The sequence below is a fragment of the Lagenorhynchus albirostris genome, chromosome 11, assembly GCF_949774975.1.
Source record: "Lagenorhynchus albirostris chromosome 11, mLagAlb1.1, whole genome shotgun sequence".
Classification (NCBI taxonomy): Eukaryota; Metazoa; Chordata; class Mammalia; order Artiodactyla; family Delphinidae; genus Lagenorhynchus; species Lagenorhynchus albirostris.
In genome coordinates, this window is record NC_083105.1 from 95,866,582 (window position 1) to 95,892,839 (window position 26,258).

Sequence of the window (26,258 nt, forward strand, 5' to 3'; positions counted from 1 at the left end):
TGATTTAATCACACTTAGAACTGGACCAGCATTTTTAAATTAAAAATATTTTTTTTACATACCTACATAATTTTCACTGTATGGTCCATATTGAAGTCAAACTAAAATATGAATCTAACATTTACCTCGTAATTTTAAAAATATAGATGAGTTACATGGAAAAGTCAGATATTCCATATTTTGCTATTTTTTTCCTAAGAATTTTTTTTAGGTTTTATTTTTCATGGATGGAGTAAGAAAGTAATAAGGCAGGATAGTTTTATAATTATTGATAATGAATTGTTGACAAGTAAGTGAGTTTGGAAAGTGTTGGAAGCATTTACTGTGTTCTAGCTCTGTGATGGATACAGTGGTAACCAGTGTAGATACAGTGAGGAAATACACTTGGTAGATACCCTCCTGATGTAGCCACAGAACACATAATTACAGGAAAAAAAAAACGGGTAAATGGTTTAGGCGAATAGGGAATGAAAACGAGGAGCTTTTGTTGGATCAGACATTGGAGTTACATATGATAATCCCTTCTGCTTTCTGTGGTACCTTGGAGAAACTCTCATAAAGGAGGAAACTGACGCTGGGACGTTGAACACCTAGTCCAATTTGACTCCGTTAACTAAGAGCTGCGCTAGAGTGTATACCTAGGTCTGTCTGGACCCTGGCGGTGAAGAACACTTAACAGCCCTGTATCCCAATAGTTATTGAGTACAGGGCACAGTCCCTCTGGCCGGTGTTTAGCATAATCCAGTCCATTCTCTAAAGGCCAGTGGGCGCTTCAAACTCAGGATACCGTTTATTGGGTGATCTGTTTCTCGGTAGCTCTCCTTCCTGAGGCTCGGAGAGCTCAATTGCTTAAGTTTTCACCAGCTGGCAGAGGTAATTAGAGCAGAAGGTGGGATGTGGATTTATTCATTTTTTTCCCCTAGTATTCTTATATGCATATTTACAGCTCGTTACTTGCTGCCGGTTACATTGCCGTAAACTGACATTGACATTAATTCTCAGAGGTTTGGACTTCAGTTTCCTCACCTGTGGCTCATAGAGGAAATCATCCGTAACTTATCTTTCAGGAGGAAGTAGCCAAATAGCCTTAAGATTGTAGTATTCCAGCTCCTCACTGCTGTATCAGAAACGGTTTCTGGTGCTTCATAAATGTTGAATGGGTAACTAGAAAGGATTTAAGAAAGAGCGTTTGGGAGAGAGAAGCGCCCCGTCATTTGGGTGCCCTAGTTTGCCCCTCCTGGAAGATGTGGCGAGGAGGGAGAGCCCCGCTGCCCCGCTCCAACAAAGGGACGGCAGCGCGTGCTCCGCAGAAGACTCCAGAGCAGCCTGCCAAAGCTCAGATCCACCCTTGCCTTCCTTTCCCCGGCCCCTCGGCCCCGGCGCTTCCTCCCGCGCCGCTAGGCGGGCGGAAAGGGCAGCGGGCGCCTTTAAATGCTAATGAAGTCGATGCCCAACTCCGGAGCCAACTCTCCCCACCCTCTTCCCTCCCCGGCCCGTGCGCCGCCTAGAAAAACTTGTGCGGGGCCATTTTTGGGGCAGTAAGATCCAACGAGGAGCCCAAGAGCTAGCGCGCAGCCCGAGAGCTCGAGCCGCCTCCGCCGCCAGCGCCTCGAGATCCGCACCGGCCTCCCGGAGAGCGAGCCCCGGCCGCCGCGACCTCCAGCCGCGCTAACCGCCGACCAACCGCCAGCGAGGCGCCCGAGGGAGAGCGGAGGAGGCGGCATGAGCGAGGCGGGCGAGGCCACCACCACCACTACCACCCTCCCGCAGGCTCCGGCGGAGGCGGCCGCCGCGGCCCCCCAGGACCCCGCGCCGAAGAGCCCGGCGGGCGGCGGCGGCGGCGCGCCCCAGGCCCCGGCCCCGGCGCCCGCCGCCCTGGTCGCAGGCAACCCCGGCGTGGACGCGGCCCCCGCGGACCCGGGCACCGCGGCCCCCGCCTCTTCGGCCGCCGCGGGCAGTGAAGACGCGGAGAAGAAAGTTCTCGGTGAGTCAGGCCCGGGAGGGTGGGGGCTGCCCGGGGCGGAGGCGGGATCGCTGACAGCACGAGGTCCCTGGGGACGTCGGGTCCCCGGCGCCGGTGGCCGCGGGTCCCGCAGGCGCTGCCGAGCGAGCGCGCTGCGCCCTGCGCTCCCAGCCGCCCGAGCGCGTTCTTCCTGGTCCTGGGCCCGGAGATCGGGTTCTTAACTCGGGTCCCCTAGGCGGGCCCTGTCGCATCCCGTGGCGAAGCATCCGTCGGTGCGAAGGGGAAAGGAGCGGCAGTCGGGATAGAGGACACGGGGTTGGGATGGATGTGGATGTAGGGATGGGACAGGCACCCACGTGGGACGGGGACTTTGGAGTCCTCGCGTAGGATCTGGGTGAGGAGAGCATTTCCTTCGGGGAGAGGAAGGCGCTCAGAGGAGACGGGGGAGGGAAAAGTGGAAAGGCTTCTTGCTGGGAAGGCTCAGGTGTCTGTCCCTGACGCCCTTCCCACGGGGGCGCGGGAACGAGGCCATGCTTCTGTCGGCCACTTGCCGGCGGAGAGGTGTTGCAATCCTGTCCGGGAAACTTGGGTCTTAGTCCTGCGTCCTCCGCCTTCTCTGTGCCCGCTGCTGCCGTGAACCACTGAAGTGTTTACCAATCACTCTTTCTTCCTGGATTGTGGGAAAGCCTTTGGTGCAGCAGCTGAAAAAACTTCGTCGGAAGTGCGGGTATGACGTTAGTTCACAATGTTATCTTGGGACTCGTAACGTAGGGAGGGAGCTCGGATGATGAGGTGTTCAGGTCGGGTGGGGGCTCAGAGCATCGCAAAGGATGGCGGTGGGCGTTGTTGGTTTTGTCGCGTATTTCAGCCTTCTCTCCTTAAGTAACACCCTGTGTGAGGCCTTAAAACAGGCTTACAGAGGGTGTGTGCTCTATCACTCCCTCTTTTTTTTTAAACGGGGAAGGTGAGAGATGGTGTAGGATGCTTCCGAAAAATTTTCAGTATTTTGGATGGGGCGTATTTGATCTCTCTGAGCCTTGCCTGCCCAGTTTTCTAGGAAGAAAATTGGGGGAATAACGTGAAGAAAGTTTAATAAGATTCCATGTTTCCAGCCTTGAGAGGCCTGTTTTCATGTTTTTTTGTTTTTCCTCCTCCCCACAGGGCAGAATTTTACTCAGTTACTGTCAAACAACGTGCTAAATGTAACATGTGCAGGTTGAGAAACAAAATAGCCCTCATTTCCCTGGGCTAAAAGTTGCTTCAGTCCAGTCCGTGTCATATTGTGATATTGTTTGCAACAAGTGTGTCTTGGAACACTTCCATGCAAAATGTCAGAGAGACAACCTTGGCTTATCCAAAGCAGTGTTAGTATATATTCTTAATTTGACTGATTTTCACATAAAGGAAATTTTTCAGTTTTTCGCTTGATCCTTGTACCTTTCTGGATCTAACTAAACTCCTGAATTTTAAACTGAAGCAGATATCTTTAAAGATGAAGGAAACAGATCAGTCAATTTCCTCAGCCACCAACTGCTCTTAAGGCACATCCCTGGTGATGATGAGTCTGGAGGTCTTGGATCTTTCCACTGTCATTCCAACTCTCAAAAGCAAGGACAGCCTTCTGCATGACATTTCAATACTGTCTCTGTCCAGTGTGTTCTGCCATCTCCTTTCCTCAGCCAGGCAAGCACATGGTGCCTAAAATGTGCCAGGCGCAGTGCTGACTGAAATGGAATTCTGGTTTGGGACTCTCACATTCTAGTTTTTACAAATGGTTCTAAACTGCAGTGCATAGCCACAGGCCAGGGAAAGTAGTTGACAGGACTGAGGGAAAACTTTCCCCCCTAAATGAAGCCTGATCGTCTTCCTCCGTTCCCACCTCCCGTTCTGTGTATATAACGTGAGTTTATGGTTTTAAAGCAAGAAGAGTGCATGGATGTGTTTGGCCTTATGAAGTCATTAGAAATATTTGTGGAATTAGGAAATTTTTAAAAACTACAGTGGGAGTAAAAATAACCTGCAGCCTGGATTGAAGTTATACTTGAAAATCACTTTCATCTTTCTCGCTCTTAGTGTTGCTTTTCTAATCAAGATAATGCCTTTGACAGTACCTGTATGAAAATGAATCAAAAAGAGTTCCTAACTTTATATTTTCCTTATATTTTTCTAGGTCATTAATTTTGGGGCAAATGAAGGGAGACACAAAAAGCGTATCATTTGAAATAATGTGCGATTTAAAAGCATATGATTTATTAAAACCAGTCATCTGTGTACATTTGGATCCAAAGCATAGAATGTTTTTTTCCTCTTTGCCCTGCTGCTCTAATTTAAATGGCCTAAAACTGAAGATTTTAATAGTTTAATCTCTTCATTAGAGAGATCTTCCTTACTTAGCCTAAGAGCCGGAGATTCCTCAGCAAATGGTGGGCTGAATGACTTTGAAGACATAAAGAGTTTTTTGTTTTTCTTTTTTTTTTTTACAAAGAGAGCTAAAATACTTCCCCAAGCATATCAATCTAGCAAAACTCAGAACTAACCCTGCCCACAGCAAAGTAAGTCCTAATTACTGTTTTAGTCTTGAATTTGAAAGCCAAATCTTTATTGTTTATCCTTGGAAATTAAACACTCTATATCGCATAGAAAGGTAGCATGGATTAATGTTAATTGTTACTTTTATTTTCTACTAAGCTTTTTTCTTTTTTAAAGGTACTCTATTGTCCCATTATCTGTTTCACTGAGTCTTGATAATTGCTTTATGCCTTTCCTGAATTTAGGCATAGGCATTTCTAGAGGTACTGGATTTCGTATTCACGGTTGATTCAGGGGAGTCATCTAAAATAATAAATGGCTGAAACAAATATGAATCTACAAAGTATAAATTCTATGACCATACTATTTGTTTAGATTCCTTCTCTTGAGTTCTATTAAGATCTGGCATTCTACAGAAATGGTCCTACTCATGAGGGAAAGTAGAGACAATAATCAAGTTAAGGGGGAGGAGGTGATAAGAAAGTGCTGAGGGTTTGATTCCTACCAAATGGAGAGAGTAGGGTAAACAGTGAAACAGAATCCCAAATTCATCACTGGTTTGAAGAGGCCTGTTACATCATGTCTCAGGGTGGTAAGTACAGAACTGGGCTGAGCCGGCCTCAGTTCTATTATTACTCTTGGCTTCTTTGCTAGGCCCCCGTCTGGCACCCAGACAAGTTTCTTCAGGTCCCTGTAGATGAGCTATTAACAAGGAGCTACTATTTCACTATGTAGTTTGCCGACTATTTCAAAGTGTGATGAAAGTGATGTGTTAGGTGGTCGGTACTTACCTTGTTCACGTGTCTACAGTTGTTTTCGTTGTGACCCTTCTTTTGCACTTACAAAATTTTTCAGTTGTAAAGCTCTAAAGAGCAGGTTTTGTTTCATTTCTCATTAAGCAGTGTTTCTCAGTTTTAATTATGGCAGGATTGTATAGACTTACGACCACTCCTTATCTTAGGACTTTATTGAAAAGTTTCATGAGGAAGAAAGGTTTAGTCTTTCTGAAAAGTATTTCCCTGTGATAGCTTCACTTGCTCCATTTTCTTCTCCCAGTATACTTTGGAGTTAAGCTTTTAATGGTTTCCTCGGGTATGTTTAGGCTTTAAATAATGCTATCAAGACCTTAGTGGTATGAGCTTTATCTTTTTGTAGGTCAGATACTAATTTATCTGTTTGATCCTATTTTAGCCACCAAAGTCCTTGGCACTGTCAAATGGTTCAACGTCAGAAATGGATATGGATTTATAAATCGGTATGTGTGTGCACCTCTACATGTTTTAAATACCTCCTTGTGCTGTGCCACCTGCTGTTGGTGTCTTTCCCCATACTTTATGAATGGCTTGTGTAAGTTTTCAGATTTCTGAGCACCGTAAATATTCCCATTTCTAAGCTACTGATCATTAAACATTAATTAAAATACCTTTCTAAAACATTGATAAGTACTTATACAATCTAGTCATTAAAAGAAAAAAAAGGTGGCGGTGGGGAGGATAAATTGAGAAATGGGAAGGGCCTCAGGATAATTGAGTTGGTATCCACAATTTCACAGATGGAGAAGTGGAGTCTTAGACTGGTTATGCAACTTTCCTAAGGTCGCACAACTAGTGAGTAATTGAGCTGGATCTGCAACCCAAGTCTGGTCCAAGTCTGGTAGAAACCGTAGTGTTTTCTTTAAACCATAGTAGCTTCTAACCATATAGGAATGAGAACACAGCTGTAAGCTATGGGGGTATTCTGATGTTTTTATACGATACCATCATTTTCTCTATTCCCCCCTCCCAGGCCTCCCTTTTAAAAAAAATTCCTCCAGTTTCTTCCTTGTATGTTTTGGTGGGTGGTGGCAGTTTGGGGCGGGGGGGTGTTTTAGGTTTCAGTGTAAGGAGAGCCTAGTTCACAGCTGTGCCCTGTCCTTTTAGCTGTCTTGCTTTGCTTTTGCTGGGAGGGAAATCTAGGGCTCTGGTTACACACCATGTGATTTAGAGAGAGATGAGAGGAAAGGGATGTTTCTGTAGGTTGAATCTGTATGCTTGGGTGCAAGCACTGTTGTCGTATGGAAGAGTGAGGTGGATAGCTTTTGGGTTTAGAAGTTTTTAAGGAGGATTGATTTGAGGCATCTGAATTGAGTTTAGAGGAGAAACAAACATTTATGCTGTGTTTTGAGGTCTTAGGATCTAAACCGTTCTTTTAAGTTTTTCTGCATACCTAGTCCCTTTAATTGTGAGCTTTTTGTCTTCCAACAGAAATGATACCAAAGAAGATGTATTCGTACATCAGGTAAGAGTGATGATAAATGTGACATTTGCTTTGTGCGGAGAGGGGCGTCTGTAATGTGCTATTATCCCTTTCCCAAAGTGAAGTTTTACACATTACTGTGCTACTCGAAACTCTTTCTGGGACTTTATTTTGGCAAGAGAGCCCAGTTCTACGTTTTAAGATTTGCACATAAGCTCTTCCGTCCCATCATAGTAACTGTTTTCAGACAGTTTTTATTTTTGCAGTCTAATGAAGTAATAATCAGACCACTTTCTAATTTTTAATGCCTTTGAGTCTTTAGCGAAAGCCCTTCTGTTTCCATGTTAGCATCCTATGCTCCCTGACTGTGGTTCCCTCCTTGTGTTGGGCTGGACTCCGTCTTCCTTTCGCCTGGCTGTGTATTGGTTCAAGCTCCGCCATCAGAGCAGCTTGAACTTGGAGTAAATAGCACAGGGAAGCAGATGGTTAGGGTGTGTGTATCTAAGACATTAGGAAACTCCCAACTCCCAGCATAGTCCTCTCTCCTGCGAGAACGAGACACGCTTGGCTCAGGCCCAGGTCAGAAAGGCCCGCAGCCCCCTAGATTCAAAGGAAATGTAGAAAATGGGTAAACTATGGAAAACATGGGCCTCTCTGTACAGAAAGTTCAGTCTTCTTTACATTCTTAGCCTAGGATGTTATTCTGTTGGTCTGTATCCTGGACTTGCTTGGCAAAATAGGTTAAAAGAAGCATTATGTGCGCTTACTGTTCTTTCTGTATATTTAGTGTTCAGTGAATTGTCTCGCGTATGTGTGCAGTTCTCAGTGTATAACAACAGAGAAGTACAGAGGCAGGTACCAATACCAGCACGTTCACCTCCAGGGCTCTGTCAAGCATCTGGTTTTCTGTGTTTTTGTTTCCTTCTGTTCAGGATTGTGTGCGTAATGGGGTGGGGTTTGGAGACTGGCGAGAGTGATAGCTAAGAAAAAGCTCTCTGGTTGTGGTTTCTATCAGTTATATTTCAGTAGCTCCTGGGTAACTGGAGTAGATTATTTGGTTCAGACACAATGACTTTTAAAGTCATAACAGACCGAAGGGGAGTGTTGCTTATAACACCTAGAGGTTAATAGACCTTTTGGGGTAAGAACGCTGCCTTTGGTGACTGCTGGAGTAAAAGGACCTCACAAGTTTCTGTGCCCGCGGCCAGCTTCACTGACCTGATTCCAGCCCCCTGTGAAGTTGGGCAGTGAGTCACCTCAGTGTGTTGAGGCTTGCCCAGTTTAACAGGAAAAGGGTAACGAGCCGGCAGGGAGGGGCTCTTTTTGGACTGGCTGAGGGTTCAAGGCCTGCGAGTATATCCTGTCCTGAACTGCCTTTTTCCTCTCTGGGTGAGGTCTCTGCCCTATTGGCTCATTTTTTTTTTTTTTTTTTTCCTCCCTCCTACTCAGAGTAAGGGAAGGGCTGGATTACACATGCCTAATCGCTTTATAAAATAAGGTTGACCTAGTTCCATAGAAACTCAGAGCCCCTTTAACTATTTAGAGATACCAGCTAAAGAAATGGGGAATTCGTTGCAGGAATTATTCTCTTCCCGCCACTGACTGAAGGAGAGAGGCCTAGTCATAAGCAGATATTTAGGTGCAGATGTTCAATGCAGGATAACATCTTCATTAACTTTTAATGTATTATCAGGGAGTGTGTAGGGATAAGTTGACATACTAATGGTGTGATGAGAAAAATTTGAATAAATATCATAGAGTTACAATACAAGGGGTATAAATGCCCCCCATCTCCCCTCCTCTTCCCCCACCTTCTTCCCCCGGGCTGTATTTTTATAACTTCAGATAAATCCCTTATCAGCCTCCAGTTGGTTTCCTCATCCGTAAAATGGGAGGGGAGAAGGTGATCAGCAATGTTTTGTTCTTGAGGTAATTTCGTATATTCTGTCAGAAATATTTATCCCCTTGGCATTTTTAAAATTTCTTCGAGGTTAGCAGTTTCTCTTGTGTCTCCATATTTTAATCTGTGTCTCCGTATTTTTGTGTTTATGTGTGTATATAAGATTTCATGAAGGCATCCCCCCACCAGCCCCCTGCACTGATGGAGATATAGTCTGAATCTAAGACACTTAGCAGAGTGAGGGAACTCATCTATCCAGTATCACGACTAGGTCATCAGGCTGCAGCTGCGCATTATGTTTAACCCACCTACCACGATGAATTTTGAAGGCTAACATGAATCAAGACAGTAGTGTGGAACATAGTTTTATAGTGTTTTTTGTTTTGGTTGTGTTGTTGTTTTGGAGATCCAGGTTAGTTGGGAGAGTAATTTTAAAAAGTAATGTTAGATCAACAATTTCTTCAGTATAGCCAGGAAATCTGTGGCCAGTTTTGGCACATACTTCATTTAAAATTTTCTGTTCTCTTGACAGACTGCCATCAAGAAGAATAACCCACGGAAATATCTGCGCAGTGTAGGAGATGGAGAAACTGTGGAGTTTGATGTGGTTGAAGGAGAGAAGGTGAGAGGAATTGTGGCTGGGTATCCAGGGTGCTGCACAGCTCGCTTGCATGGTAAATGGTCTCTCAGCCCTTTATGAATTTGTCATTATGTACCTTGGTTGATGTAGTACAAAAGAACATTTTAATTTCTATTTTAATAAACGATTAACCCTATTTAATCATGGAAGGAAAAGCTAACTTCTCAAGGTATAAAATGACATATTTTATTTTGGTACCAAATGTATATTCAAGTGTAGTTTAAAATTAAACTGTTTTATAGTATTAAAAATAGATAAAAGCTGCTTTGGGGCAAAAGCTATCTCTTTTTAAGGTTTTTAAAATAACACTTATTTCTTAAAAGTTAACGTGTGCATAATAGGAAACCAAAAAACACAAGAAGCAGAAAACAAGGATACCTTTTTCTAAGAGTAAAGTTTTTAGGCTGTGATTTGTAAGCACTTCTGCACAAATAATACACAGTAAAGAATGTTTTAATCTCAATAAAAGAAGATTCAAATCAAATATGATCATTATGTTTTCTCTTTGGCTTGGGTTTTGGAAAGCCAGAGGCATCCTGAGAGACTGTATAACAGCCATCTTCAGATGGAGAACAGCCCAAGAAGCTAATGGGTCATCTTGTTGCGCATATACAGATTTTTTTTATGCTGTTATATACTTAATTCCAATATTAGTAATGTCCTTTATGCTTTGTTTTTAATCAACAGCATATTCTAGGTATCAGTCAAACAATATAGGATAAGAATAAAAACATTTTAAAGCCATATATGGTACTGCTGCCATGGAGGCTCATCGTGGCAGCTGAATTACAAGCTGAGTGAATGACTGCTTCACTCCCAAATGAGTGCTCTCTTCACATACACACCATTCATTCCATAGCCCATATTCTTCGCAGCTCTCAAACTGTTTTCTGTTTTGAAAGAAAAACAACTTTATTCCACCTAATGTAGAAATTTAAATGATTTCTTTACCAATGTGATCCCCAGGGTATCTTGCAACCTCTTGGAGTTTCAAATTATCTACCTGCAAATGCTGGCCTGTAATGATCTCTAATGTCTCACCCAACTCCTAAAATTTTGTTTTGCCAGGTTAATTTTACCTCTGTATATTTTCAGAATTTGAGGTTATACAAATTGATGTGGGAGTGGGAAATGTGCTCTTTTGAATCTCCTTTGTCCGAACTTTTTATACTTTTGAAGCATTACTTTATCCATTTGCCCATATGAGAATCCGAACGCTAAGTCTGTTTCAAGGATAAGAAGAAGGTTTAGAGAGGGACTACATTTGTGGACACTGTGTATGTAAGTGGACGCTAAGTCAAGGACCCTTCATTCCTGCTGCCGCCAAGCTGGGAGAAGTTTCCCTCTCCGTAGCTCAGTGCTGGACAGAGCCATGTGAGCCCACAAGTGCATTCTCTTAGTACCTCGCAGAGTAACGTAGGTTTCAACATTTTCTAGGAAGAGAACATTATCTCAGTTATTTTCCAGTGAGGAATATTCCTCCTGGTCTAGCATTCCTTTGTTACAGTTGCATCATATTTACCACTCTGTTCCTGAAACAGATATATACTGCTCTTGAATCAAACAAGAAGGCAAAGGTTGTGGAAGCAGACAAGCTGTATACATTTATTGTTATTATTTCTTTAACTTTTTATTTTATATTAGAGTATAGTTGATCAGCAGTGTTGTGTTACTTTCAGGTGTCAAGCTGTATACATTTAAATCAGGACATCAAGCACCTTGCTCACCTTATTAAAACATGGGTGTGTTTTTTAGGTCACCGAAGGAATCTCTAGTATGTTCTGCCAGTGTTCAACCCTCTGGCTATCTAAGGCCGCGCTTTTGGCTTCTTTTTAACTCCGAGGCCGTCTTTGCTTCTTCCCTTTCTCAGGGTGCAGAAGCAGCCAACGTGACTGGCCCAGACGGCGTTCCTGTGGAAGGGAGCCGATATGCTGCAGATCGGCGCCGCTACAGACGCGGCTACTACGGCAGACGCCGTGGACCGCCCCGTAATGTACGTTGTCTCTCTCTCTAATCAGTGATTGAAGAAATGCACACATCTAAACTCAAGTGTGTGTACTTGGAGCACATAAATGCTGTATCTTCTCCTGGAGACACACTGGGTTTTTTTTGGCGGCGGGGGGCGGGGGGAGACGGGAAATTTTTCATGTCCAGAATTTATCTATAGCCACTGGTCTTATGGGAAACTTGCCGTTCAGCAGTTGTATCAGTTTGTATGTATTTGGCTGCCAGGAAGAGTCATTTAATTATCTTGTACCAAGAAGGCTTAATGAAGGTCGCTGTGCCAAGGTTGTCAAAAAGGTTTTCTCTTGCTTTGGCCCTTTTACCAGCCAGAGCCGCGTCATGCGGCGTTCACTGGGAAAGGGGACCGGGATTCCCGTGACCCCTTGAATCTGTTGTTCCTCCCTTGTTAACGTCTAAGAAAGTCAGCCTTTGGTTGGCGAGGAGGAATGGGGAACGGCTCAGGAATAAGTGATGAACAGTGCTGGCCACAGATATATCAAGTCATTTGCCTCAGTTACGTAGCTGTCTTATTCAGCATAGCATTTCCCATCATTTCAAAGTAAAGAAGCAGTAAATAATTCTCTGGATTTTTAGTTCTTTAGATTGGTACCAATCCAGGTGGAAGGGCTTACAACCAAGTCCGGCTGGAGTTTTCTTAGGAGGCTCAGTTTAAAGTATTCTCAAGGCACCCAGAAAGACTCCCGTCCAGTTTGTGGTCATGAGGATCCTATTAGATGTGAGTCATTTTTTGATGTTTCTAGAGTTAGTACCTGGGATTGGTACTATGGAATAAAATCCGAACACTAAGTCTGTTTCAAGGATAAGAAGAAGGTTTAGCATCACAAGATGCTTTGTGAGCACAGGATTGTGGCTATGTATAACATCCAAGGAAAACTTTTGAAAAATCGCACCAGAAGAAAGGATTTGCAGATTGAGAATGATTTATCTCTACACCTTGATAGATTAATATCTTTCTGCTTACCTAAATGCTTCCTCTCTTCATTCTGTCATCTTCACACGCAGCCCAAACTGATTTTTATCAGATTCCTTATGACATCTTGTTTTTCTATTTCTATATTTCTCTTACCCATGTTTTGCTTATCCTATGTGATTTTTAAAAATAAGCTGTGTAGGGGGTGGCAGAAATGAGCTACCATAGCATTTACTCTTTCAAGTTCACCAGGTTCACGGAGTTCTAGTTGTAATTACTTTGATTTCTAGGTTAATTCAGAAGTAAGAGTGGGCGAAAACCTTTAGTGAAAACTTTTCCTTTGAAGGCTTTTCTCCTCAGCTGGAAATTCTGAAGTCACGCATGTGAAAGATACTTAGAAATAAAATTATCAAAATTCTGAAAGTAAACATAAATGATGGTTTTCTGTTGTGCTGTCTTTAAGTCCTAACAGCTTATTGAGTATGTTTGGCAGTGGTGGTGCCATTGTTCTTATTTTGTAGAACTCTTGACGAAAGACCTGGCTGTAGAGGACTCAAAAGATACAGAGAACCTAAAGAGAAACCCTCACTATTTTGGTGAACATTTTCTGTGCTACTATGTCTTTACATAATTGGGGATTGTACCTGATACAGGCTTCAAAAAGTGTAGAATGGCTTGGCTTTTCTGAAATTAGACTAGTTGAGGCCGTAGTTGAAGCTTTTCCTCTTTGGGAATTGAGTTGCCCACGTGAGCTTTGTTCTGGAGGACTCTAGATCTTAACTCTCCTCAACCCCAATGTCAGTCATTTTATTTTGTTCATTTTAAATTTTTTCATTTTCAAAAATTGTAGTTGCTTAAGACTACCTTTGGCATAGCAATCCCCCTGTAAAGTAGCATTTGAAATAAAAAATTCTTTGAGGGATGTTTAGCTGTTTGCTTATTATTTTTCTTTTTGAGAGAAAATATTAGTATGTGATACGGTAGTTTAAATACAGGAAAAAATATAAAATGAGTCAGTACTTCCCTTGTTAATAAGGTTTATTATATTCAGAAACTGTCTGTATTTATTACTTACTACTGTCTATTAAAGTGCAATTAAAACTTTATTCCTAAACATATAAAGAGAATCATGCCATAAGTCAGTGGTTCTCTTTTGGTTTTTGGACCCATTTATATGCTTAAATATGGGATCCCAGAGTTTTTGTTTACGTGTGTTTATACCTATTAATATTTATTGTATTAGAAAGTAAAGCAGAAATTTAAAAGAGTTTATTTAAAATAAGCTCATTACTTGTAAACATAAAAAACATTTTTTTTCATGAAAACTATATTTTTTAACTGAGAAGAGTGGTGTTGCTTTATGTGATTTTTTTTGTAAATCACTGATCTCCGGTTTAATAGAAGACAGCTGGATTCTCACAGCTCCTGCATTGGGGCTGCCAAGAGGCCACGTGTCACTGTAGTTTCTGGGTGATTCCCCTCCCCTCCCCCCCAAACTCATGAGAGAATGAGAGGGGAAAAAGACAGATAGCATCTTACCGGCATTATGAGAATAGTTTGATCTCAATAACCCCCTGGGAAGGGTTTCAGAGACCACCCCCCTCCCATCCCTACTTTGAGAACTGCTCCAGGAAGCAAACCACTTAGGACCAACCTGTTGATAACACCACAAAACATATTTTTCTCGCCTTTGCCCCAGTGGATAGCCAATGTTGGGGGAGATACATTTGGTGGAGCTAAATATTCTAAACTTGTATATGTTTTTTGGGTGGCTGGTCAACTGATATACACCAGTTCTAACTAGATGCGAGCTAAATTCGTTAGAGATTGATTGCACTTGCCTTTCTGCTTCTTGGTATTTCGTGTGCACAGATCTGCTGAAATCTAAATGTGGTTTATCCCAGGTAATCACCTGATAATCTGGGTTAAATGCATTTTTGTCCGTCTAATAGAGGGGATTGTTCCTCTGGGGGAGAGATTGTTCTCTTCCATGGACATCCACCCTACATGGTACTCCTGGGTTCTCACCTTACTGGAGCATCTTCTGAATCTCTGTTTCCTTGCCTCGCTAGTGCGCTGGGGAGGAGGAGGAAGGGAGCGGCAGCGAAGGATTTGGCGCCTCAGCCGCTGACGGGCAGCTCGCTGGGGCCCTGAGTCAGCGGCGCCGCCCCCAGTACCGCCCCCAGTACCGTCCCCAGTACCCGCGGCGCTTCCCGCCTTACCACGTGGGACAGACCTCTGACCGCCGCTCCCGGGTCTTTCCCCAACCCAACGGAACGCAGGTAAACTTGCACCGGGGGCTCCTCTTCAGCGGTCCTCACCCCTCTGTCCGGCCTCCGCCTCCGCCTCCGCCTCCTCCTCCAGCACCAGTGGCCGGAAATCAAACCTAGCTTTTGGCTTCCCGACGCTTCCAAAGCGGACTAGGTGGCCTTCTCAGAGCAGTCATTCCAGTCACACTTCTACAAGCACGACCACCTGGGCCGTGCCTGTAACCGGGGACCCTGGGTGGACAGGGTACAGTTCTAGTGTATGGAAGAATGAGAGACGTAGAGTAGGGACAGCTGGTACGTGTAAGCGCTGAACCCTGAAGTCAGGCGGGCCTGGATTTGAATCTTGCCTCCGTCTGTGAGCTTTTGAGGTTAACATGGCCATTCATTGAATGGAGATAATTGCCTCACTGCGGGGTTGTGATGATTAAATCAAAGGTAAAGACCTTAGTGTGGTGCCTCAGGACGGGGAATGTCTATATAGTCCTTAATTTAGATGAAATAGTGTTGATTATTAAGAAAACCTAACGCAGAGTGGAGATTGTTGATTCTCGATTGGTTCTTTTTACTGCAAAATATTGATACAACTATCATGAACTTGACCTGTAATTAATAAGCCTTTTAACAGCTTTGCAGTTCCCAGGAAACTTGGTAATCTCAGGATAGGACATCATTTTTGTTACTACCAGCTACAACTTCTTCCCTTAGTATCCTTGGTTTCTGTTTTTTTACTAAGTGTTTTGACTGAACATTATGTTCAGTCTGTTCTTTGCTGCCCTTTTCCCTTCCTATCATGCATGACTGTGTTCTTTCTACATGGCTTCTTGTTATTTTTCCCCTTCTACTCTTTAACAGCTGTCCCTGACAAATGTGCTAAAAATAACAAGTAGCCTTACATATATGGAGAGATTGGGTACATGCGGCGTAGTAGGTTTCTTCAGAGGGCAGCACCCTGGGCCTCTAGGAAATGAGGACAGGAAGAGGCAGGGAGATTGTAATGCACATTTATTTTTAGGGCATTAGTAGTACCTTCCTGAAATAATCCTTCTCAGTATTAGCATATACGTGTGTATCATACTTTCTTGAGACTATGATGATCATTTTCTAGATCGTTTGAAATAAAGTATATTTCACCTTAGGAATGGGAGGTTCAGAGCAAAGGGGTTCTTTGGTGCGATGCAGAGGAGCAAGTTGAAAACTAATTTTGAAAATGTGCATGTTCTGGTAACCACATTTAGTTCTCTTAACTTGGGTTGAAATTCTTACCCATTTAATAGCTAACATGAAGTCTTCAACAGTCTTTCCTTAGAACCCTTCTAATACATACCATGTTTAATGTTCAGTGACAGAAGTCGGCTTAAGCCAACCAACAGCACCAAACGAAAATTCGTAAAACTCTCTTCTGTATAGCTTAGGCTACTTCCAGGTTGTCCTTGTAATGGCTTAAAACTAGAGAGAGATCTCTGAGATGGTAAATATTGTTGAGGTCAAGTGGAAAAGTCTTTGTCAGCAATTTCTACTATTGTATATACAAAACTGTGAAATTTATTGGACACAACAGGAAAAAAATGAAAATATGCAGGCCCATAGTACTTCCCTTCTGTACCGAGGACGTAATATAGCATGATATATCAGTGTCCAGAGGACTTCCATTTTTTTAAAGATAATAATTCTAGGTATTTGAAAAATAAGTCGAATTGGTTACTGAGCTAAATCAGCTGTTTGTAGTCTGTGAGAAAAGAATTATATGACAGAGGAAAAGGAGCAACATTGTTTGGCATCCACCAAGGGACAGATGTTTGAAATCAGTTCTTAGTTTTCCCTACAGCTTTATGGAGTTGGCAGTGGTATCCAGATTTTTGTTGTTGTTGTTACAAATGAAGGGATTTGAGTAGTTGAAAGAATTAGCAACTTTTACCTAAGGTTACATGGGCAAGAAGTGGTAGAGCTTGGTTTAAACTCTGTCTGTCCAGTCTCTTCCCATTCTATCATTCCAGTAAAGACTTATCCTTTATACGTGTTCGTTGCTGTTTCTGTGTGTGTGTGCGTGTGTGTGCGTGTGTGTGTGTGTGTGTGTGTGTGTGTGTGTGTGTGTGTGTGTGTGTGTATCAGAGTTCCTGAGGAAGCAGCAGCTTTGCTTGTTCAGAGAAGTAAGGGAGGCTCATGTGTTTGGGATGGTGTGAGTGAAGAGAGGGGTGAGGTGAGATTAAGGTGCTATCTTAGGGCAGGTCAAGCATGCTGGGTAGACCAAGATAAGAACTATTGACCTACCCCAAATGTGATGAAAAGCCAGTTAAGGCATCTAAATAGGGAAGAAACGTATTTGAGGAATCACTGGACAGTTTAAGGAGGCTAGACCACGGTTGGCAGCAGCAGAAGTAGGGAGACCAGCTAACATACTTCCTCCATGGAGAGGGGATCAGGGGGGCATGGATTAGAGTGCTAGCAGTGGAGGTGTGAGGAGTGGTCAGATTTAGGAAATGTTTTCAGCATGGAAGGGGCAACATGTGATGATGGGGTGAACGTGTGCTGTGAGGAGTAAAGGGTAGCTTTGTGAAGAAAGGCCAGGTTTGTGCGGAAACACAGGTCATTTGGAGATCTTCTCTTGGGCAGATCAAATATGCCACACACACACACACACACACACACACATTTACGCATGTGTAACTTACAGTGTGTGTGTGTGTTCCTTATTTCTGCCTACTAAAATGGCCTGAGGTTAATGACATGTTAGTAGCACTGAGCACGCCTGGCCCCCAGTTTTTCGTTTATAAATACCGTTCTCCAATAAAAAGAAGCCCCTCTGGAGAAACGGCTGATTTCGGAGCCAGGCCACAGAGAGTGCAATGCGAGCCTGGAACGTCTTGCTGTGCCAGAAAGCAAGGAAGCGCCCAGAGAATGCTGGAGACGCGTCCAGCAGGCCGTGAGCCAGCTGGGAAGGGTTCCCTTCGGCCACTAATGATAGTAACAGGTTATAACTCACTGAATAGCATAGAAGACCATGAGTCTTTACAGATACAGACAAATAAATATATTGAACTTGATAAGGAGTGAAATATTTACAGACTTTGAAAGTACTTCTTCACAGAATCCTCATAAATTACAAAGGGGGATAGAGGAAACTTACCATGGAGGAGCCGTACGGCTTCTCAAAGCGAACACTGTCAGTAACGGTACGGGTTGAAACCATATGCCGTCTGGCAGGATGCAGTGAGAAGAATCCAGTGCCACTTCTGTGGCTTCCCTTCCAAAGGTGCCTAAGCTACATCATGAGGAGACACCAGACAGCCCCAACTGAGGGATATTTTACAAAATGACTGCTCCTGTAACCTTTAAAAGTGTCAAGGTTGTGAAAACCAAGTGAAGATTGAAGAACTATTCAGATAAAGAGACAACTAGATTCAAGGCATGGTTCCAAATGAGTCCCTTTGCTGTAAAGAACATTACTGGTGAAACTCAAGAAAATGGAGTCTGAGGGTTAGAGTCTATACTTCCAGCTGTCCTGTAAGTTTGTGATTATTTAAGGAAAAAAGTTGGAGAAGATGGGTGCTATTTCAGCATGTTTATATGCCTGGAAGGAAATGATGGAGGAGAGAAGGGGCTGGGCGATTGAGAGTTCAAGAGCCCTAGCAGGCCAGAAAGAGGGGCTGGCTTTGGCTGTGAGCATGGACCACTTAATCAGACTAATGAGAGAAGAAAAAGCAAATGCAGTAGGTTGGTAGATTTGATGGTGAAAGAATGTGGAGATTCTTCTCTAATTGCTTCTCTTTTCTTAGTGAAATACGGAGAAGGAAGGGATATTACTTTTGAGGGGAAAAAGAAAAAAAGATTGAGATGTGGCTGTATTATAAAGAATTTCAGAGATTGTTGGTGGGTTTTTTTGTTTTTAGCTCTTTCTTCCCCTGGAAGTTCTGCAATATATTAATTCCCCAGCTTAAAATAAATTTCTCAAGGAAGGATATTTTATTTTTTTAATGCTATACTTCAATAAATAATGCAAACAGATGAAAGGCAAAGATTGTGAAAGGAAGCAATCAGAGGTGAAGGTGTGGTGGAACCTTTGAATGTAGAAACCATTACCGTATTGAAGGGATACCCAGTTTGTAGAATGAGTGGGTCTGAGTTTGAAAAGATTCTCTTTGCCCCAGTGTGGTACATCATTCCATTTCCTTTTGTAATAGAGGTTTTCTTTCAAGAGGTGAATGGAACACTTCAGAATTTTTAATATTGTAAAATAAATTTAGGTGTACTGGGATAAGGCAAAAGACTGTCAAGTGGGAATGAGTCTTTCTTTCTTTCCTGTCATTCACACAGATCTAATCAGTACATAGTTCACTGTTAGAATTGAGAGTTCCCAGCTCCGTAATGAAGCCTTTTATTTTCTCCTTTTAAAAAAATTTCTGAAGGCAACTGTGTGCCGTGTCTCATATCCTGTAGCCTGACACTCATGTTTGCCTCTCCATGCCTCCTCCTAGGCGGGTGAGATTGGAGAGATGAAGGATGGAGTCCCAGAGGGAGCACAACTTCAGGGACCAGTTCATCGAAATCCGACTTACCGCGCAAGGTACCGTAGGTAGGTAACGTTTTCTAAGAGCTAATGACCGATTGCAGGACTTGTGAGCCACAGTAGGATGGAAGAGGATGTTGCAGGTCTGTATTGTGTATTTATTATGTAATGAGAAGACGTGGCTGTTTGGATCGTATGTCCAAATTGTGGGAGGGGCTCTGCCATCATGTTTTCACACGGCCGTGTGGCATTCCCCCTGCTCAATGATTAGGATTTTTAGGTATCCCTGTACCGGAGCGGCATTTGCTTCTGAGAACTTTCCCATGATGTAAAGTCATACTGGATTTTTATTATATTTAACGAGATACGCGGAAATGAATTGATGGGTCATTCATTCGGTGGTGGTGCTATGAATGGACGGAGAGTTGGCTGCCAGCGAGTGTTTGGGACACTGAATATTCTGATAACCGGGGCGGTCTAATGCGGGGGTTAAATCAGCCTACAGATCATATCGTCTGTGTTTAAATCCCCACCCTACGATTAGCAGCCCCTGTGTAGCTGTATCTCCTCCGGCAAGTTTCAGGACTCCTCTTAGACTTAGTTGCCAGCTTACGCAGTGGACAGTAAGGGATATTCTACCGCTGTCAATAGGGTTAGATGTACTAAGGCGTTTCAGGCAATCAGTATGATGCCTGGTATAGTAAGCCCTCAATAAATTAATCGATTAGTACTACTACCAACATTGTTAAGGTTAGTGAAGGAGGGACTTCCCCGGTGGCGCAGTGGTTAAGAATCCGCCTGCCAATGCAGGGGACACGGGTTCGAGCCCTGGTCCGGGAAGATCCCACATGCCGCGGAGCAACTAAACCTGTGTGCCACAACTACTGAGCCCGCTCTCTAGAGCCTGTGAGCCCCAGCTATAGGAGCCCACGAGCCACAGCTACTGAAGCCTGTGTGCCTAGAGCCCGTGCTCTGCAGCAGGAGAAGCCACCGCAATGAGAAGCCTGCGCACCACAACGAAGAGTAGCCCCCACTCAGCAACTAGAGAAAACCCACGTACAGCAATGAAGACCCAACACAGCCAAAAATAAATACATAAAATAAATAAATTTATTAAAAAAAAAAAGATTAGTGCAGGAGTGTTATTTTATTTCTGCTTTATCCCTTGTGAAGACTGGATTGGGCTAGACTCCCTAAGATTCTCTTTAAGCTTTTTAAGCCTTCCTGTTCCTTTACCCTATCCTTGAGGAGCTTCATTCCCGAATGACGTTCATACCACCCTGAAGTGTGGCAATATGGGTTTATTGAGAGGCGAGTAAGTATATTACTTGGGGAAGGATTTGTACCACTCTACGTCGTCTTTTCTCCCAAGATTCATTTCAGTGTTAGACATAGTCATTCTAATGATTCATTACAAAGGACTTTGGAAATAAAAGAGGCTTCATAGAAATGTCTTCAGGAAAACAGAAAAAAGACAGTAGTGTATGTGAACCCCAGCTCTGTCAATCTCTAGCTGTGTGATCAAAGTTGCATTTGACCTTTTTTGACCTATAAAAGCAGCAATCCTTTATGGTTCAACCAAATACTTACCCTCTTTAAACGTCTTGGTTTTCTTACTGTAAATCTTAAACTCACAAAATTAGCCCTGAAATTAAATTAGATAATTAACGTGAAAACACACCAGCACAGGCTTTGGCACACAGTGAGCGATGTTCGTTTGTTTCCCACGTCGAATCCCCTTAGACTCCACTGCATGCTGTCCGTGGAGGGCAGATACGGGAGCGCTTTTGTTTTTTAATTTTTCCATCCTCAGTGCCTGTCAAAGTGTCTGGTAGGATCATAGTGTATGTTCGGTATATGTTTGTTCACAGTGTTCAGGTGAAGGGGGAAGATGACAGAAAGATAGGGTTTTTTACCACACCTTTGTTCCACTTGCCTGTGCATAATTCTAGCAGTAAGTCTTGATCCCTTGACTTTTTAATCTTTAAAAATAAAACCTGGGAATTCCCTGGCAGTCCAGTGGTTAGGACTCTGCCCTCTCACTGCTGAGGGCCCAGGTTCAGTCCCTGGTTGGGGAACTAAGATCCCACAAGCTGCGCAGTGCAGCCAAAATAAATAAATAAATAAATAAAGCCTGATGTTCTTGAGGGCATCTGTTCTCTTTTCTCCTGTGTTCTCTGCTCTAGGGGCCCTCCTCGCCCACGACCTGCCCCAGCGGTTGGAGAGGCTGAAGACAAAGAGAATCAAGAAGCGGCCAATGGTCCAAACCAGCCACCTGCTCGCCGTGGATACCGGCGCCCCTATAACTATCGGCGTCGCCCCCGTCCTCCTAATGCTCCTGCACAAGATGGCAAAGAGGTGAGTCCAGCCAGCCAGAGGGGATGCTGCCAGATCCTCCTTAACCATGTCAAGCTTTAGTGTTCCCTTCTAAGAGTGGTTTTATAACCTGAAAACTGAGACTTAAGATACGTATAATATGTATCATATATTTTTGTGTATAACATTGTTCATTTATATGTGTGTGTGTATAAATATATATATATATATATATAGAGAGAGAGAGAGAGAGAGAGAGAGAGAGAGAGAGAGAGAGAGAGAGAGAGAGAGAGAGAGTGAGTGCCCTGCACATATCACAAACCAAATATTTGAATTCAACCAGTTAACATTCTGGCTAAAACGTGTAGAGCTTTCCAAACAAAAGACAGCGTTTAGAGAGAGGAACCTGCTTCTCAGCACATGTTGGAAGCAACTGTATATTTTTAATGGCTTTTTACTATGGAGAGTGGTGGCGTTTAGTTGCCATTTGGAGGCCATTCTTCTGCGGTTCTAATTTTTTCCTCATACTTTAAGAGTAGTTAAGATTTTGCACAGTGATTTACCTTCACAGATCCCGACTTGTGAGACCTTTCAGTCTTGAACTTTCCACTGCCGTATGAATCAGTTAATTTCTCGTTTGTGGTTTTGTTGTGTTTTCAGACCAAGGCAGGTGAAGCACCATCTGAGAACCCTGCTCCAGCCCCCGAGCAGAGCAGTGTCGAGTAACATCGGCTCCCCAGGCACCTTCACCATCAGCAGGTAGGAGCTCGGGTGGCCGGCACAGGAGCTGATATTCTCTTTAAGTAGCACTGATTTCTCAACAGTAGCACAGATCAGTCTCAACTAGTTGTGTAATTCATCTGGGCCAAGTTTCTGATCTCCATCAGGATTCTGGAGAAAGAGCAGCTTTGGTGGTAAAAATATCTCTGAGGCTGATCTTATTTTGCTAGGCATTGGGGACGCAAATATGCAGACAGAGTTAATGAGAGTCAAATTCATTTTTCTAGATAGACAGTTGTTAACTATTATCACCACCTCAGAAAACTTTAGAAAGTTTTACTTTTGTGACACCTCGTGGCCAATTTGATAATTTTAAAGTGCCTGACAAGGCCTCATTTTAATAACAGAGGACTGTGATCGGTAGAATAAACAAGAATGTGGTTTTTTTCTTCCCTTTTCCCTTTGATAACCAACATTATTTATTTTGAGGCAGTATGTGTAGTACGTGAGAGCCAGTGGGTTTATATATCCAGTGCAGGAGCTAGTAGTCATTAGCCTAATGATCTTGAGCAGTTTATTTATCCTCTGCAGCGGTACTGTCGGCTGCTGGTAAAATGATACTGACTAGATTCCCCACTAGGGTTGCTGCAAAGACTTAGTGAGATAACACGTATGAGTGCCTAAGCAGGACGCGGCAAAGAGTAACCTCTCCATAAAAGTGAGCTTGTTTTGGGCTTCCCTGGTGGCGCCGTGGTTAAGAACCCGCCTGCCAATGCAGGGGACACGGGTTCGAGCCCTGGTCCTGGAAGATCCCACATACCGCGGAGCAACTAAGCCCGTGCGCCACCACTACTGAGCCTGCGCTCTAGAGCCCGCGAGCCACAACTACTGAGCCCGTGTGCCTAGAGCCCGCGCACCGCAACGAAGAGTAGCCCCCCTCGCCGCAACTAGAGAAAGTCCGCATGCAGCAACAAAGACCCAGCGCAGCCAAAAGAAAAAAAAAGCTTGTTTTTCTTCATTGTTGCTTCCTGCTTTTTTTCTGTCTTCTTGTTAAAGATCCTGGACATTGTATTTATACAGGTGGAAATATACTAGAAAGACTGGCTCAGCGAGTCTTACAAGAATTTATAAGCCATAGTTGGTTTCATTCTGGGTTTTCATCTAGTAAGTCCTGAAAGTTTAAGTTTTTAGTATTTCTTGGTTGTTGCCCTTTTCATTACATAAATAAGGACTTCGCTTTTAGTTGAAAGGTTGTAAAGCTCATAGCAGCAGTGTTATTTTTCCAAAAATTGTTCAGATTTCGTAAAATTTTGAGATCATTTTACGTTTCTACTTTTTAAATGCCATCTGCTTTTATATGCAGAGGTTTGGGATTTCAGTTATCCTTTCACTAGGTAGACAATTGCTATGCTGAGAATATTCTGTTTTATCTCTGGGTAGTATGGATAGTTTATTATAGAAATAAATTCTGTATTCACACTTGCTTGCATTAACTGACGGAATTATATATTAATCATTTGGCCATAAACTTTTACTTGGTGACATTATTTTTAGGTATTGTTCCTAAGGAAATAATCCAAAATATAGGGGGAAGAATTTCTACTATTTACAATCTAATGTTGGAGAAGTGGTTAAATACTGTGGTATATCCATATTAGGAGATACTGTATGGCCACTAAAATGAGTATGAAGAATTATCAATGCTATAGTACCATTTATTTGAAAAGGCTTCATGAGGATAATTTTCTTTTCTAGAATTTTCTAGAATTTTTACTGTTATGTACTGACTGTTCTGGTTTGTAAAAATGTTTTATTAAAAATTTTCCATTAAATTAGTGTTTCAGTTTACAAATCTATAAAAGATACACGGTGTAAGATTTTGTTTAGAGCTTTTGAAAATTGATTTTTTGAACTACATAAAAATCATAATTTTTGCCTTTTTATTCTTTAACTCTTGATCATCTTGTCACTCTTCATAAGTTTGATTTGAATTTTTTCCAGGTGACCTAAAGAATTAATGACCATTCAAAAAATAAAGCAAAAAGCAGACCGCAACCTTACCAACACCAAAGAAACGTCCAAGCAATAAAGTGGAAGACTAATAACCAAAACGTGGACATTAGGATGTTCACTACTATTCTTTACGAAGCAAACAGCTACACGACGAGAGTGTCAGCCAGTTTTTCAGCAGCTGAGATCCTGGGAATGCCTGCACAGAACAAGAGAGCAACCTCCCCGGTTTCAGCAGCCACTAGGTTTATATTTTTTTCCTGGTTTTTACTGTTTTGGTAATATGAATTGAAAGAAGAAATATTAATACCACATGGGGAGACCCCCCCCCCCAAACCAAAGAAATCTAAAATATGTAGTAAATGCTTTTTTTTTTTCCTTTTTTGTTCATTTTGGATGCTGGTGCTAAACTTCCAAGTGTCATGAGTTAAAAAGAAATTTTATGCCCTTATTTATTTTGAGGATGAGGGGAGGATAACATTTTGCTTTCCTATGTGACTCTCTTTGAAAATGTGCAGTATGAAATTCCTCAAAAATAAAATTTTTACCCTTGAAAGGAAAAGATGTATAGCTGAAGTATGTTTTCGTATCTCAGCTGGAGTTGTTTTGTCTTTTTTGGTCTTTTCTCGTCACTTCGTTCGCTGAATAGTAAGCTCAAAGCCAAATGTATAGGTGGAATAGTGCTCTTTAATAAATGCAGGCATATGAGCTGAGAGCATAGGAAATGGGGTTATTTTTGGAATGAACAAGTTCACATCTGAGTTCAGCAATAGGCATGTTTGGTTTGGTGCTCTTAGCTCTTGACTAATCCTCGTTGAGATGGTTGATGACATTTTGGTCAACAGCTTCCTTTAGATTAATGAAGGGGTTAGTAGTTCTAATATCCTTGAACTTCTAACCACAGAGGTTTTCAGCACCAACTGCTATGTCGTGCTTATATATATGTGTCTTGCAGAAAAGAGGAAGGGGGCCTCTTTGCAACCGCACTACAAATTTCTTTCCCCAGGTAGTAGATGGTGCCCCTAGGTTGAGAGACACTACAGTGTATGTCAGTTCTGTTGAGTTAACTTCTCAGATCCACTGCACCTTTCAAATTATTTATTCCCTAAATCAAGTACATACTTGAGCCTAGGCTTGCGCAAAGCACTGTTCGAGTGGCACAAACCAACAAAAGACCCGAGTCCCGCAGAGTTTGTGTTTTAATGAGTGAATATAGAGAATCAACAAATATGTAAGCAAATGTGAAATTTAATATCAGATGGCAATATATGTTATAAAGAAAAATAAAACATGGTAAGGGGCAGAGATTGGCATAATTGTGGGAGGTATGTTTATTTTAAAGGGGGGTGTCTTTCCTATAAGATAAGAGGATATATAGATGGAGTCCTGTGGTGAGAGATGGATAACCATTTGACTATCTGGAGAGAAGAAGATTCCAGGCAGAGGGAGCAGATGCAAAGACTCTAAGCAGGGAGCATACGTGGCTTGTTTGAGAAATCACAAGCTGGAGAAAGTGGATTGTTCAAGAACCTTGTATTGCTTTGCAAGTTTAAAACAAAATCAAAATTGGTAATATGCACAAGGCAAAAATGTTCAAAGATATTAAAAAGTATTTTATGAAATAAGTTTCCCATCTCAGTCCTGGTTCCCTCAAGGCAACCGAATAGCATGTTTTAAAAACATATATCTGTTTCAGATATGTTTTGTGCGTGAGTCTGTGTGCATGTGTGTGTCTGACCAACTAATGTGAATTCGGGGAGACGGGGTCTTAATTGTCTCTAATGAGACTTATACATCTGTTGTTATAATTCTGTAGGTAACTTTACTGCCCGGCTGTTTGCCCTCTTTTCTAACTTTCCCCTTTTCTCTGCTCATTTTAAAGCAATTTTATTATTATGGAGTATTTCCAACATACTTTTTAAAATGTTTTTTAAAAAATGTACCATATATATTTCGGCCCTGAGATTTTTTTCCACCTAATATCTTTCCTCTTGTTCCATCACCAGTGTATGTAGAGTCCTCTTATCCTTTGTACTGGCTCCATAACTTTGCATTGCATAGTTCTCCATACCTTTGTCAGTCTTCTATTATTGGGTATTGAAGGTTTTTCAACATTGCAATTATAAACACTTTGTCATTCCAACACCCTTACCTCTAAATACCGCCATCCATCAGGGTTACAGCTATTCTATTTCTAGAGAAAAAAATGTAGCAATGAGTGCAAAGAGTTAGGGAA

At 42.5% G+C, this 26,258-nt stretch overlaps 1 protein-coding gene across 2 annotated transcripts; it reads left to right on the top strand.

Moving 5' to 3' along the window:
- The first annotated feature begins 1,521 nt into the window (after nucleotides 1–1,521).
- Nucleotides 1,522–24,584, top strand: YBX3 (Y-box binding protein 3). 2 transcript variants are annotated; one of them, XM_060166892.1, is made up of 10 exons: nucleotides 1,522–1,984; nucleotides 5,684–5,747; nucleotides 6,736–6,769; nucleotides 9,160–9,249; nucleotides 11,138–11,260; nucleotides 14,275–14,484; nucleotides 18,945–19,042; nucleotides 21,163–21,334; nucleotides 21,953–22,051; nucleotides 24,014–24,584. In XM_060166892.1, exons 1-9 carry the CDS (start codon nucleotides 1,723–1,725, stop codon nucleotides 22,016–22,018), a joined length of 1,119 nt encoding a protein of 372 aa, XP_060022875.1. In that variant the 5' UTR covers nucleotides 1,522–1,722; the 3' UTR covers nucleotides 22,019–22,051; nucleotides 24,014–24,584. The 2 variants fall into 2 exon arrangements, with proteins under 2 accessions (XP_060022875.1, XP_060022876.1); XM_060166893.1 differs by lacking the exon at nucleotides 14,275–14,484 and having other exon boundaries at nucleotides 1,525–1,984.
- The last annotated feature ends 1,674 nt before the right edge of the window (nucleotides 24,585–26,258 follow it).